The sequence below is a fragment of the Gallinula chloropus genome (assembly GCF_964237585.1).
Source record: "Gallinula chloropus genome assembly, chromosome: 1".
Lineage (NCBI taxonomy): Eukaryota > Metazoa > Chordata > Aves > Gruiformes > Rallidae > Gallinula > Gallinula chloropus.
The window spans coordinates 211,298,826-211,311,842 of record NC_140085.1 but is presented as its reverse complement, the minus strand read 5'-3'; the positions used below and the strand labels follow the sequence as shown (position 1 = coordinate 211,311,842).

Sequence of the window (13,017 nt, the reverse complement as noted above, 5' to 3'; positions counted from 1 at the left end):
AGATACAAGTCTTAGGCACGAGTTAGAAAACTGCTGACTGTAATGAAAATATATCAGCACTTAGAAGTATCCAATAATATAAAAAAATGCAATTCAGAACATCTTCAGCTACAGATCTATGTGTGTGTGCATCTCTCTCTATATATAGGTATAAAGGTACAATGTATATAAACACAGACACGAATTACAGAACTATTCCCAACTCCAGCTGTATTTGTAGGTAACCTGACATCCTGCAGCAAAGGTTCACTCTGAGGAGCCCTTGTTATTCCCAACACTGGGCTCTAACCACAGTTAAACTGTTAAACACACCAAACTAAATGTTTTGCTACCCTAACTCTCTGCTGTCCTAGTTTTTCTTGCTCTCCTTTTTGCTATCCTAATCCACATGCCAGAACCAAGAGCTCCTATGTGGGGGCCATAAGAGTGCCCTGCCTAGGGCAAAGCGATGCCTCTACTGAGCTTGCTTGCAGCCATGGACCCCAGGGTGCCTGTTGATGGTGGGACTTCCTTGGGTGGTAACACTTAGCAGGTTGGAAATGCATAAAAGGCAAGGGCCCTCCAGCACACAGGTGGCACTTCATCGCCTCAAGGTTCTGACTTTTGCTGGAGAGGAGTTCCCTGATGAGCAGCGATAAAAAGAAGTGGGTGACGTGGGTGGGAGTTTCACAGGGCTCACAGCATCTCCCTCCTGCAGCTTCCAGAGGAGCTCTTCATTAGTCCTGCTCAGCTTCTTCTTCTCCTCCACTTCTTTCTCAACATATTCTTGAAGATTAGCATTCTCCTCTGACAGTTGCCTGGAGAGGGAAGTGGGATAACAGGTAAGGTGAAACCAGTGTGAAGATGGTGACTTTAATGCAGCCAGTTCTGCATATGAGGCTGTGAGCACCTCCCCCCATCCCATCCCATCCCATCCCATCCCATCCCATCCCATCCCAATCTCCCTGCACCTAGGGGTGCAACTGAGCTGCCCAAGCTGGGGCACAGCTCTCCCCAGGTCTCTTGACTGCTGGGTGAGAAATGCTTCTCCACAAGTCACAGCTGCTCCCCAGTGTCTGTCTGTCTCTCTCTCTCTCTCCAGATGCATCTGTGTCTTTGTGCTGCATCCCTTCGAGGCAGCCACAGCTGAGGTGGTCTGAGCCCCAGCCTTTCTCCATGCAACTGCCAGTACCATGCTCAGCATGCAAAGGTGCTGTTGGCTTTGTGCATTCACCACATACTCCAGCCACTTTAGAAATGGCCACTTTCCCATACAGACAACAGAATAACCCTCAGATGGACCCCACAGCCCCAGGTCAGCAGGCACTTGTACTCCCTGCATGCATGATCTCCTGGCCAGGGCTTCTGTTCCTGCACCAAGACAACGAGGGGCTTTGGAGATCAACCCAATGTGGCCTGACCCAGCAATGAGACCCCTGCAGACAACCAAGAAGCAACACAAAGTGCTGATGGAGATGTGTTTTGGGCATGTGCTGGCAACAACACCCTTGCAGAAGATGCATGCAGGAACACATGGCTTCTGCAGCCCCAGTATGTTTGGGCAAGAGCCAGATCCTGATGTGATCAGCCTGGGGAAGCTCTGGGCATGTACCTAACCTGATTTACAAGCAATTTAGGATGTTCTAGAAATAAACAGGGAGGAATGTAACCTCCCCATGGTATGTCCAGGGTTCAGCAGCAGCTGGGTGTGGATTTTTGGATGCACACAAGGAATTCTGTGCAAAACCCTTTGTGGGTATATCCTGAGTTCCATAGCAGATGTCATGGACTGCTGGTCCACTCTCTTTGTGTCATCAAAGGTCTCTGAGAGGGTATTTAAAAAGCATTTTTAAAGAAGTTCTGCTTCTTTAGCCTCAGTTCCTGCAAATATGGAGGTCAGGTGATTGGGAATGCATCTGCTCTTCTCCCACTCCCTGAAGGCTTTGAACCATGAGGCAGTGCCTAGCAGGGTTGAAAGCTTAAAAGACACAAGTTGGCAGAACTTTCAGCAAGCTGCTTGCATGGTTTAAGAGGAAAATCCTATTCAGAGTCCCACTAGGGGGGACCAGCTGTGGCATGGGCATGAGAAAGCCCACCTGGGAGCTCACCCTGCAGAAATAACTCCAGAGGAAACCTTTCTCCTTCTCAGTGTCTGACCAGACAAGCCATAAAAAGTTACACAGAACCCCACTACATCCTTTTCCAGGCAGCATTTGCTGAGGAGAAAAGAAAAATTACGTGTTTTCTGTGCCTTTCTGGGGCCCTTTGTGGGTGTGCCTGGCTGGCAAAGCTCATGTGGGTGTTGGGAACAGGGTAATCACACCAGCACACACCTCAGAGCACCGGGAAGGTCTCAGCTTCCTCCTCTGCACTGCTTGGAGAGGAGGCAAGTGCAAGCCACAGCCTGTCAGCACCTATCAGCCCACATTGGAGGGTTAATGCTGCGTGTCAGGCAGGTGGCAGGGTGCACGGTGGCAGCAGCCTGGGGGGGGTCTCTGATGCAGCAGACCCTGGGGCACTAACGCTGCCCAGGGCTGGCTGGCAGAGCAGGCTGAGGTCTGTGAGTTATGTGTCCAGGTGAGCAGGGAGACCTCTGAGCAGGAAGGAGACCTGTGCTGCCACGTGCCTGTGAACACACCCTGCAGCCTGTGGGCACGTCCTGCAGAGGAACCTGCTGGGGCATGTGGATGGAGAAAGGAGCTGCTGCTCGTTGTCTGGTGTGACGTGACTGGGTAGGGGCAGGAACAGGTTCACAGCACCCAGAGGCAGAGGCAGCTTGCACAGCCAGCACAGCACAGCCTCTGCCTTCAGCTGAGCCAACCTGTCCCTGCCTCTGCTGCACCATGGGGAGGGACATGGACAGATGCAGCATCACTGCTTATGACACATACAGATGCCCATTCAGGCCCTCTTCAGTATCCAGGCAGAAGAAGGAGAGTAGCCCTGCTGAGAAGGACTTGGGGATTGTGGTGGATGAGAAGCTTGACATGAGCCAGCAGTGGCTCTTGCAGCTTGTAGGGCCAATGGTATCCTGGGCTCCATCAGCAGAGGGGTGGCAGCAGGGACAGGGAGGGGATTGTCCCTCTCTGCTCTGCCCTCGGGAGGCCCCATCTGGAGTCCTGTGTCCAGAGCTGGGGCCCCAATACAAGGAGGATGTGGAACTGTTGGAGAGGGTTCAGAGGAGCCACAAGGATGATTAGAGGGCTGGAGCACCTGCCCTACAAAGAGAGGCTGAGGGAACTGGGCTTGTTCAGCCTGGAGAAGAGAAGGCTGTGGGGGGACCTCATTGCAGCCTTCCAGTACCTGAAGGGAACATACAAACAGGAGGGGAATCAGCTTTTTAAAAAGAGCAGATAATGGCAGGACAAGGGGGGATGGACTAAAGCTAAAGGAGGGAAGGTTTAGATTAGATCTTAGGGGGAGTTTTTTTCCAGAGAGAGTGGTGAGGGGCTGGAACAGGCTGCCCAGAGAGGTGGTGGATGCCCCATCCCTGGAGGTGTTCAAGGCCAGGTGGGATGGGGCCCTGGGCAACCTTGTGTAGCTCCAGGCCTGGAGGTTGGTGTCCCTGCCTGTGGCAGGGGGGTTGGAGCTCTGTGATCCTTGGGGTCCCTTCCAACCCAGACCATTCTATGATTCTAAGGAAGAGAGGCAATGTAAAAGCAGATGTGTCCTCACTATGTAAGCTTGTGTCTTGGGATATATGTTCCAATTTTAGACCTAACCCATCTAGGGAAACCTTTATTCCCAGTACTGCAGACTTACAATCAGATGTGTTCATCTGTCAGCCCCCTGACAGTTTCAGCAGCTGTGACAAAACACAGCTGTATAACCACCAAGGTCTGCAGGAGCACACCAAGATGATGGGGATGCAGGGAAAGGTGCTTGAGCTGTGCCCTCAACCCAGCTTAAAGCCTCCCCCAAAAGGCCCAGAGGTCAGCAGGTACTTGGGCTATGACAATAGACACCCTCCTGGTCATCTTCATCTCTAGGGTGTTGGAAACTCTCATTCCTCAAACATCACCAGTCCAAAGGATCAAACAAATGCTGGCTGATTCAGGGAGAGAGTCTGTGATGGTCAGAAATCAGATGATTTATCCATATCCTTGGGGAAGAGGCCCTGTGGAGCTCCTGTGTCCAAAACTGGTGCATGATCTACCTGCAAGGCTTTTCTCCCTTCCTTTGTGCCTTCCCTTGACCATGACTGGGAATCTCTGTGGTGCACTCCTCAGCCCTGTTTTTCTTCCCTGAGCACAGAAAGGCTGCAGGTGCCCAGCTCAGCCAGTGACATCTGTGCTACAAGTATTTACAATCAGGAGAGAGGAAACATAATCCTCACCCCAATCTGGATGTTAGTACATGCAATGCTGCCTTCTAAAAACACCTGCACCTAGGAGACAAGTGGTAAAGGCTGAACCATTAATAAAGGAGGCACTAGAAAGACAAAAACTAAATCAGAGATGAGACACTGAAGCTTTACACAGTCAGCTAAAAATTAAATTGCATTTTAAGTCAACAGCATCATTTCTGGCAACAATGAGAGCCAGGCTGGGTGTGCTGGGGCAAGTTCAACTCTAAGGTCTCTCCATGGTTCCCTTCCTGCCTGGCTCCAGCTGCAGTGCCTTGCCTTACAGCACACCATAAACTCTCTGAGCCAGGCTCTATACTACCCATCTCTATTTTCATACCACCTGGCACAAGCAACCTTGTCACCCTTGGCCAGGTTTGCCACAAAGGTGGAATCAGAGAGTGCAGGTAAAGAAGTTCACTGGGTGACAGTGGCATCCTTAGGGTGTCTCTCCTGAAACTTCCCCCTTGCCCATCCCTGTTGCCCACTGACTAACAGGTCTGAAGGTGCTAACACTGAGATCAGAAGCCACTTTCAGGAGGAGATAAGTTTTTCCCCTTCTGAAATGTCAGCCTGGGGCAGTTAAGATCTTCAGTCTCCTTTCAACCTCCTTGGCAGGCTGCAAATCTCAGCACAAACCTTGTTATGACGGTGTTCTGCTCAATCCTGGCTCGGAGCTCTTCGTTCTGCTGCTGCAGCATGGTGATTCTTTCTTCAAGTTTTATATTTTCTTCAGCCTGCAAGAGAAGGCAGTTTGTTAAGGCTGAGGAAAGCCCAGCACCTGATCTAAGAGGGTTTGTTCTTTATCTTTATTTGTTCCTGGAGTAACTTCTAAACTTTAAGGGTAGGTGGGGGTGGTCTTCTTGGCTGCAGCTGGGACTAGGAGGTCTGACTCACCTACTGATGAAGTAACTGGGGTCATCAGCAGAGCACTGAGCAGAGGCTGAGCTGAACTAGCCCTTACTTCTAACTGAGGAGGAGGTTCTTAGTCATAACATCTTCCTCAGTGGTGCCCTCACAACTTTCATCCCTTGGGAGCCAGAATTTGGACCTGGTGGCACTTGGGCAGCATGGGTATGTCCAGCATGACAAGGGTGCTGTGGTGTGGGTCTGTCTAGTGATGAAGGAGGACTGTGAGGTGGTATGATGTGCTCAACTAGCTCAACTAACCTCATTGGACATAAATATCCCATGTCCAACCTCTAGGGTTACGATCGCTGGTTATGGGGTGGAGAGAGTTACCTGTCAGGGCAGACTGTGCCCAGGAGCAGCCTCAGACTGCTGCTGCCTTCACATGAGGTGGGCTGCCCTCTGGAGACACATCTCTCCACTGCTGACAGTGTCAGCTTGAAAGACTTAAACTAGACATTTCACTTTAAATGAACCCTGTCCAAAGTGTAGGTAGCTTTTTCTCTGGACAGTTCAAGGACAGAGTTTGAGGATGTCAATAGCAGCATATTAAAACATCAGTAAGATGGCTATAGGCATGTACCACAGCCTCAGATACCCCATTTTTTCCCAAGTTTTGAATTTGACATCCTTTATCACCTTTGTTCTTGGCTTTCCAGCAGTTTGAGCTTTGCTGAATTCAACATTTTGGAAGAAAACAAGATATCACAGGGTAACCTTATCTCTGTGTGAGCTCAGCTAGTAAATCTCCCAACCTTTTATAAAGAACCAAAACACTGTGCCCTGGAGTTAGCAATAACTCACACTTTATGGTGGAGGCGTCAGTTTTATGCAGTGGTTTCCAGTCTGTGTGGGTAATCATAGAGGATATTCCCCATTCTCAGCTACCCTGGCTTATCCCAGTGTATTTTGTTAGAGCAGAACAAGGATTCTGGCCCCATTTTTAAATGCTCTGAGAGAGGAATCACCACCACATGCACATTCTCTGCTTCCTTAGTAGTTTTAGTAGTAGCGATGCCAACGTGAAGAGTGGGAGAAGACCTGTGCCTCTCCCTCCCTCTCCACTGCAACCTTAAACCACTACTTGCTACCTTCATTTCACAGAATCACAGAATCACAGTATTGTAGGGGTTGGAAGGGACCTGGAGAGATCATGGGGTCCAACCCCCCTGCCAAAGCAGCTCCCCAGCTCATATTGCACAGACAGGCGTCCAGACGGGGCTGGAATCTCTCCAGAGATGGAGACTCCACCACCTCCCTGGGCAGCCTGTCCCAGGGCTCTGGCACCCTCACTGGGGAAAAGTTCTTCCCCATGTTGGGGTGGAACTTCCTGTGCTCCAACTTGCAGCCGTTGCCCCTTGTCCTGTCTCCACAGACACTGAAAAGGGGCTGCCCATTCCCCCTGCATCCCATACTTCAGATATTTATAAACATTCATAAGGTCCCCCCTTAGTCTTCTTTTCTCCAGGCTGAAGAGTCCCAGCTCACTCAGCCTTTCCTCACAGGGGAGATGCTCCAGGCCCTTAATCATCTTCGTAGCCTCCTCTGGACTCTCTCCAGGAGATCCCTGTCCTTTTTATCCCAGGGAGCCCAGAACTGGACACAATACTGCAGGTGGGGCCTGACCAGGGCAGAGCAGAGGGGGAGGATCCCCTCCTGTGACCTGCTGGCCACACTCCTCCTCATGCCCCCCAGGATCCCATTGTCTCTCTCAGCCCCCAGGGCACACTGCTGGCTCATGGCCAACCTGTCATCTACCAGGACCCCCAGGTCCTTCTCCACAGAGCTCTTCTCCAGCAGCTCATCCCCCAGCCTGTACTGATTCCAGCAGTTATTCCTCCCCAGGTGCCAGACTCTCCACTTGCTTTTGTTGACCCTCATCTGGTTTCTCCCTGCCCAGCTCTCCAGCCTGTCCAGGTCTCTCTGGATGGCAGCGCAGTGTCCTGCGTGTCAGCCACTCCTCCCAGCTTTGTACCATCGGGTACTTGCAGGGGGTGGATGCTGTTTCCAAACTCCCTTCCAGCAGGCAAGGAGCCAATCCTGACCCTGCATTTGATGTGCCCACCCCTGCTCCCTTATGAGGCACCCCATCTTCCAGAGCATTTGGAGATGCCCTGTAGATGTTCTGGCACTTACAAAGGTCTTTAAAGAGAAAGCACTTGTGCCTTTGGACCACAATAGACCCTGTGTTTTGTGCTAATAAAGGGCAGGAGCAGGACTGTGTGTTCATATGTGGTTAATTAGCAAAAGCAGCTAAATGGCCAAGAACCATGTAGGCTGTTGTTTTGGGGTGGTTTGGTTTGGTTTTTCCCCCAGTATAACACCACAGTGCATGCTATCAGATACTGGCTTAGCTCCAGAAGCTCTTGGGAGGAGTGCTGTCAACAATCCTCAGCTTTAAAGAGGCACTTTTCTCCACATCCACTTACTCAAGTGTCTGTTCAGCAAAATAATCATCTGAGTTCTCAGATTTCCCCATCGATGGGAAAAAAGAAACAATCCTGCTGAATGCTGTGCTGAACCAGCTGCTCCAGCTCCCCTGCTGAGGGAGTGCCTCATCCTGTCCCCACAGTGTGTGGGTACAGCCACTGTGGGTTATGCCTCACAAATTGAATCCCTTTTCCAAGAAATAACATAACTGGTGGTGAACTGGGGAGTTCTACGTACAGGATCCCCACAACAAAAGGATGACTAAGCAGCACAGGCTGCAGAAACACCTTGTTTCAGGGCTGGAGAGACCCTTCCTGGCACAAACCTAAGGTTCTTATACATTATGCAGCTCCCTAAATCCCTGCATGAGCAGCAGCAAGACACACACGCCTCAGGCATCCTCCTCATGCCCTCTCCAGCCCTAAATGATGACCTGGCTCCTGTAAAGGCACATGGTGCAGCCTGGTGTAGAAAATGAAGCCCCAGAGTTACCAGAAAGTTCCCCTTCTTCCTCAACACTTGTCTTGCTGCCTGATGGAACAGGCTGAGCAGGTATTGCATGAAAAAGCCATGCTGATCAATAGATGTTGGGGAGAAATCAAGGGTATCATGGGTGGGCAAAGGGATGGGAGAAAACACCAACTGCTGAGTGAAAACCTGAGCCATGGTACAGTAGAAGCAACCACCTAGGTTTTCTCACCCCCTTTAAGTTGATCTGCTGCAGCCAGAGTTTTACTTTTCCACCTCTGTGATGGAAAAATAGTTCTGGAGGGAAAATAACAACTCACCTGTTTTTTTAACTCCATAATCTTCTTCTCCTGTTGGTGAATCTGATGGTTCTTCATCTCCAGGACATGTTTTAAGCTCTTCAGATCTTTTTCTAAGTGCAGATACGGAGCTTGTTCAATCTAGGAAATATACCAGTGATTCCATAAATGCATCTTCAGCCATAAGATAACGTTTCCTCAATGTACCCCATTGTTTGGGATTCTTTGTGGTATGAAACCCACCTGGATCTTGGCCTCTCCAGGCCATCTGAACCCTTATATTCTCTCTCAGACCACCCCTTTGGCTGCAGACCCAATGGTACCTTTCTTCTGACCACCCTTACAGCTAGAAGGATGGGATGCCAGGTTATTCAGCAATCTCACTCTTACTCATAGGAGTTTGGGAACTGCATAAGATGTTTTGTGAATTTGAAGGGATTTTGGCTTGGGAAAAGCTCAAACATGAAACTGAGGAAACAGACAAGGGGGCTGGAGGAGAAAGCTATAGCCTTGCCCCCCCAGTACCTGTTGCTGAAGGTCAGATCTGGGGGGAAAAGGTTCCTCCTCTGCCCAAGAACTTCAGATGGAGGGGATACTAGGGTTCAAGTCATGGGCAAAAGATGTGCTCTGATTTATACTGATGAAATACTGTTGCTGACTTAAGCTGTTCTGTACTTTTCCCACTGTTACTCCAGTGAACTGCCTGGCAGTACTTGGCATTGACATCACAGTGACACAGCAGGATTTGTCCCTTCATGTATTTAAATACTGCAGTGGAGGTGGAAAGGGCCTGATGCTACCCACTTTCCATGCCCATGCCTGTTTCAAACATTTGCACTCCTTTGCTAAGCAGCTGTCTCATCTAAAACCACTCCCTTTGCCCCTTTCTCACCCCACAGTTTTCATTCTGTCCCCTCTGTGATGCTGGCAGAGCTGCCCATGGGGCTGTGCTGTGAACAAGTTAAAAGAAAACTCTTTCTGGAGGGGCATTTCAGGGCTATTTCACTTCAGATTAATAACTGCAGCATCTGTTTGCTCACACACTGTAAATAAACAGCGTGGCCCCCATAGACAGCAGTTGGATACATGCTTCATAGAATAGAATCATAGAATCATAGAATGGTCTGGGTTGGAAGGGACCCCAAGGATCATAGAGCTCCAACCCCCCTGACACAGGCAGGGACACCAACCTCCAGGCCTGGAGCTACACAAGATTGCCCAGGGCCCCATCCAACCTGGCCTTGAACACCTCCAGGGACAGGGAATCCACCACCTCTCTGGGCAGCCTGTTCCAGCATATGACAGGGCTGTTCCCTGCAAGTCCAAGAAAAGATGAGGGAATAGAGAGGATATCAAAGAAGTTGGTCTAGAAGGCACAAAAGAAGAAACCTAAATGTGAAAAGTCAAAAAGTAAAGAGAAAGAGAGGAAGAAGGGGAAATAGACAATTGTAAGGACATACTACATGGAGTAGTGAAATGTGCTGGAAACATATGCTAGAGAGCAGCCCTGCAGAGAAGGACTTGGGGGTCCTGGTGGATGAGAAGCTCCACATGAGCCGACAGCACACACTCACAGCTCAGAAAGCCAAACATATCTTGGGCTGCATCAAAAGGAGCGTGACCAGCAGGTCAAGAGAGGTGGTTCTGTCCCTCTACTCTGCTCTTCTCATGCCCCACCAGGAATACTGTGTCCAGTTCTGGAGTCCCCAACACAAGAAGGACATGGCTACGAAGATGATGAAGGGCCTGGAGCATCTCCCCTGTGAGGAAAGGCTGAGAGAGCTGGGACTCTTCAGCCTTGAGAAGAGAAGACTAAGGGGGGACCTAATTATCTGAAGCAGGGGATGCAGCGGGAAATGGGCAGCCCCTTTTCAGTGTCTGTGGAGACAGGACAAGGGGAATGGCTGCAAGTTGGAGCACAGGAAGTTCCACAGCAACATGGGGAAGAACTTTTCCCCAGTGAGGGTGCCAGAGCCCTGGGACAGGCTGCCCAGGGAGGTGGTGGAGTCTCCATCTCTGGAGAGATTCCAGCCCCGTCTGGACGCCTGTCTGTGCAATATGAGCTGGGGAGCTGCTTTGGCAGGGGGGTTGGACCCCATGATCTCTCCAGGTCCCTTCCAACCCCTACAATTCTATGATTCTATGGAACTGTTGGAATGGTTCCAGAGGAGCCACAAAAATGATCAGAGGGGTGGAGAAGCTCTCTTATGAAGACATGCTGAGAGAGTTGGGCTTGTTCAGCCTGGAGAAGAGAAGGCTCGGGGGGACCTTATAGCAGCCTTCCAGTACCTGAAGTGGCCAACAGAAAAGCTGGGGAGGGATATTTTAGAAGGGCACGTGGTGATAGGACGAGGGGGAATGGTTTTAAATTGGAAGGGAGTAGATTTAGATTGGATATTGGGAAAAAAAAAATCTTCACTATGAGGGCGGTGAGGCAGTGGCCCAGTTGCCCAGGGAAGTGGTGGATGCCCTCTCCTTGGAGGTGTTCAAGGCCAAGTTGGATGGGGCCTTGAGCAGCGTGGTCTAGGGAAGGGTGTCCCTGCCCATGGCAGTGGGGGGTGGAACTTGATGATCTTTCAACCCAAACCATTCTCTGATTCTCTGATTCTACAAATGTCAGGGGGGGGAAGAATAAAGAAAATGAAGTTGACTCAGAAAATGATGGACCTAGGCTAAAATACCTGACTCCTCCTCAGAGATCAAGATCTGGCTTGTTAGTCTGGGACTGCCCCAAGTCCCAGGGATACCATTGTTACCCACTGAGCTGTGCAATGTGAGTCATACTTAAAAACATGTATCTCAAGGACTGTGTAGTTAGAGTTGCCATCTACCTTCAGTTGTTCCTCCGTATTTTTCTTCAGAGCCTTTTCAAATCGGTCTGCTTTGGCCTTAAGAGATTGGTTCTGGAAGGTGAGGGTCTCTATCTGGTCCTGGAGGGGAGACACACCAGTGAACACACCAACCATGCTGTCAGCCCTCTTACATTCATGCCTGTTAAGCTGCTGACACCAGCTGGCACCAGGTCACGCAATGTCTTTGATGCCACATCACCCCATAACCTTGGGCTGGATGGGAAGGAGCATGCCCTTCCTAAAGAGACCTGGCATTTCCCACAGGTGTGAAAGCTTGCTTGTGCAGTCTCTAGTGTCTGAATGAGTCAGTTGATGCCCCATCCTACTTCCTTCACCTTTCTCAGCTTCTAACACAGCAACAACTTGCAATTAGTGGTGTGGACGTTAAAGGACTGTCATTCACCTCAGAGCTACACACAGGAGCATGTTACTTTAAAACAACCCTATTTCTGTTGCCATCAAAGGCATTCCTGTTACCTCTCTACATACACCACCTGTAAAAGCCACAGCTGCTGTGGAAGTGGTATTCTTGCCTTTCATAGCTGTAATTCCCTGGCTGTAACATTGCCTCAGTGCTTCTTGCAAAACTGCTGGTGTGCCTCAAACTGCCACAGCCTCGTGAGGAAGGCAGAGGCAGTTTCTGCATGCAAGAGTATGTGCTTGTCAGGGGGTTTAAAAGTTGTAATTTATCTCTGCCTACAGAATCAAGCAGAGCTTGACTTGTTTGCTGTGGCATCTTTACTCACTCACACAAGCTTTCCAAACTTTGAGTGAGTCACAGGGGCACGATTCTGCCCACCCCTCCTTGGATCTTCTGCATCTAGAGAGTGAAAGCAGCATGGACTTGCCAGAAAGGATTGAAAAAGCCAAGATGATCGTGAGCTCAGTGTTAAATAGTGAGATGTGGGAGATGTGATGTGCAGGGCATCCCTCATCAGTGACCCCATTGCCCTCTGGGGGGGAATGGAGATGTGTCTACTTCGTGGGACCATCTCCCTTGTGTTCAGGCAACGAGGGAGAGATGAAAGCACAAGCACAAGGCCAGGCAGGCTCAGTGTTTCAGGGATGCCTGCTGGAGGGGACCAAGTAAGCAAAGTGATGCTCACAGGTTACCACAGCTCTCCCTGCTGTGCAGAGAAGAGCTCAGCTTTGCTCCTTGTCTTCAGCCAGCAGTCAGCAGTGTCACAAGGACGTTGCTTTATTCAGCTGCCTTTTCCTCCCACTCTTCTCTTTCAGAGAGTAGTTTGCTGAACCAGCCAAAGGGGAAGGAAAAAAACCTGAGTGTGCACCTTTGCTGCTAGATCCCAGTTTGGAGAGGTGGAGGACAAGAGATATGATAACTGGTAAGAGGCAAGAACCTGGCAGCTAGTGGTGAGGCTGGGGCTGCCCATCAGCTGCTCCACAGCTTCATTACAGGGGTGGGGAATAATGGAGCTGCTAACCTGGAGTGACAGCCGCAGTTTTTCAAAATTCTCTTCTAACTGTGTCTTTTCCAGCTTGTGAGCAGTGTTGAGTTCTGGGGAAGACACACACAGACATGACATTGCAAAGCGAAGTCCGGTGAAGCAGGGTCCAAGAGCACAGGTACCGTGAGCCAAGCACAATTCAGGATGCAGTTTTAGGGCATGGAGAAAACCAGTAGTAATATACTCTGTGACCTTGGGTGAATTGTTCTGAGGATCAAGATTTTCTGCTCTTTCACTGGTTGCAGGTGCCTCTATCTCTACACCATCAG

At 50.1% G+C, this 13,017-nt stretch overlaps 1 protein-coding gene across 1 annotated transcript in view; it reads right to left on the bottom strand.

The window, feature by feature from the left end:
* Window positions 1-580: 580 nt before the first annotated feature.
* The window catches only part of MTUS2 (microtubule associated scaffold protein 2), a gene marked incomplete at both ends in the record, with an annotated part of 192,389 nt that continues 179,952 nt past the window's right edge, over window positions 581-13,017 (bottom strand). Inside the window, 5 exons of the mRNA XM_084260864.1 lie at window positions 581-797; window positions 4,964-5,061; window positions 8,452-8,571; window positions 11,262-11,360; window positions 12,725-12,798. Coding sequence (XP_084116990.1) covers window positions 581-797; window positions 4,964-5,061; window positions 8,452-8,571; window positions 11,262-11,360; window positions 12,725-12,798 — 608 coding nt within the window. The remainder of the gene's footprint in view (window positions 798-4,963; window positions 5,062-8,451; window positions 8,572-11,261; window positions 11,361-12,724; window positions 12,799-13,017) is intronic.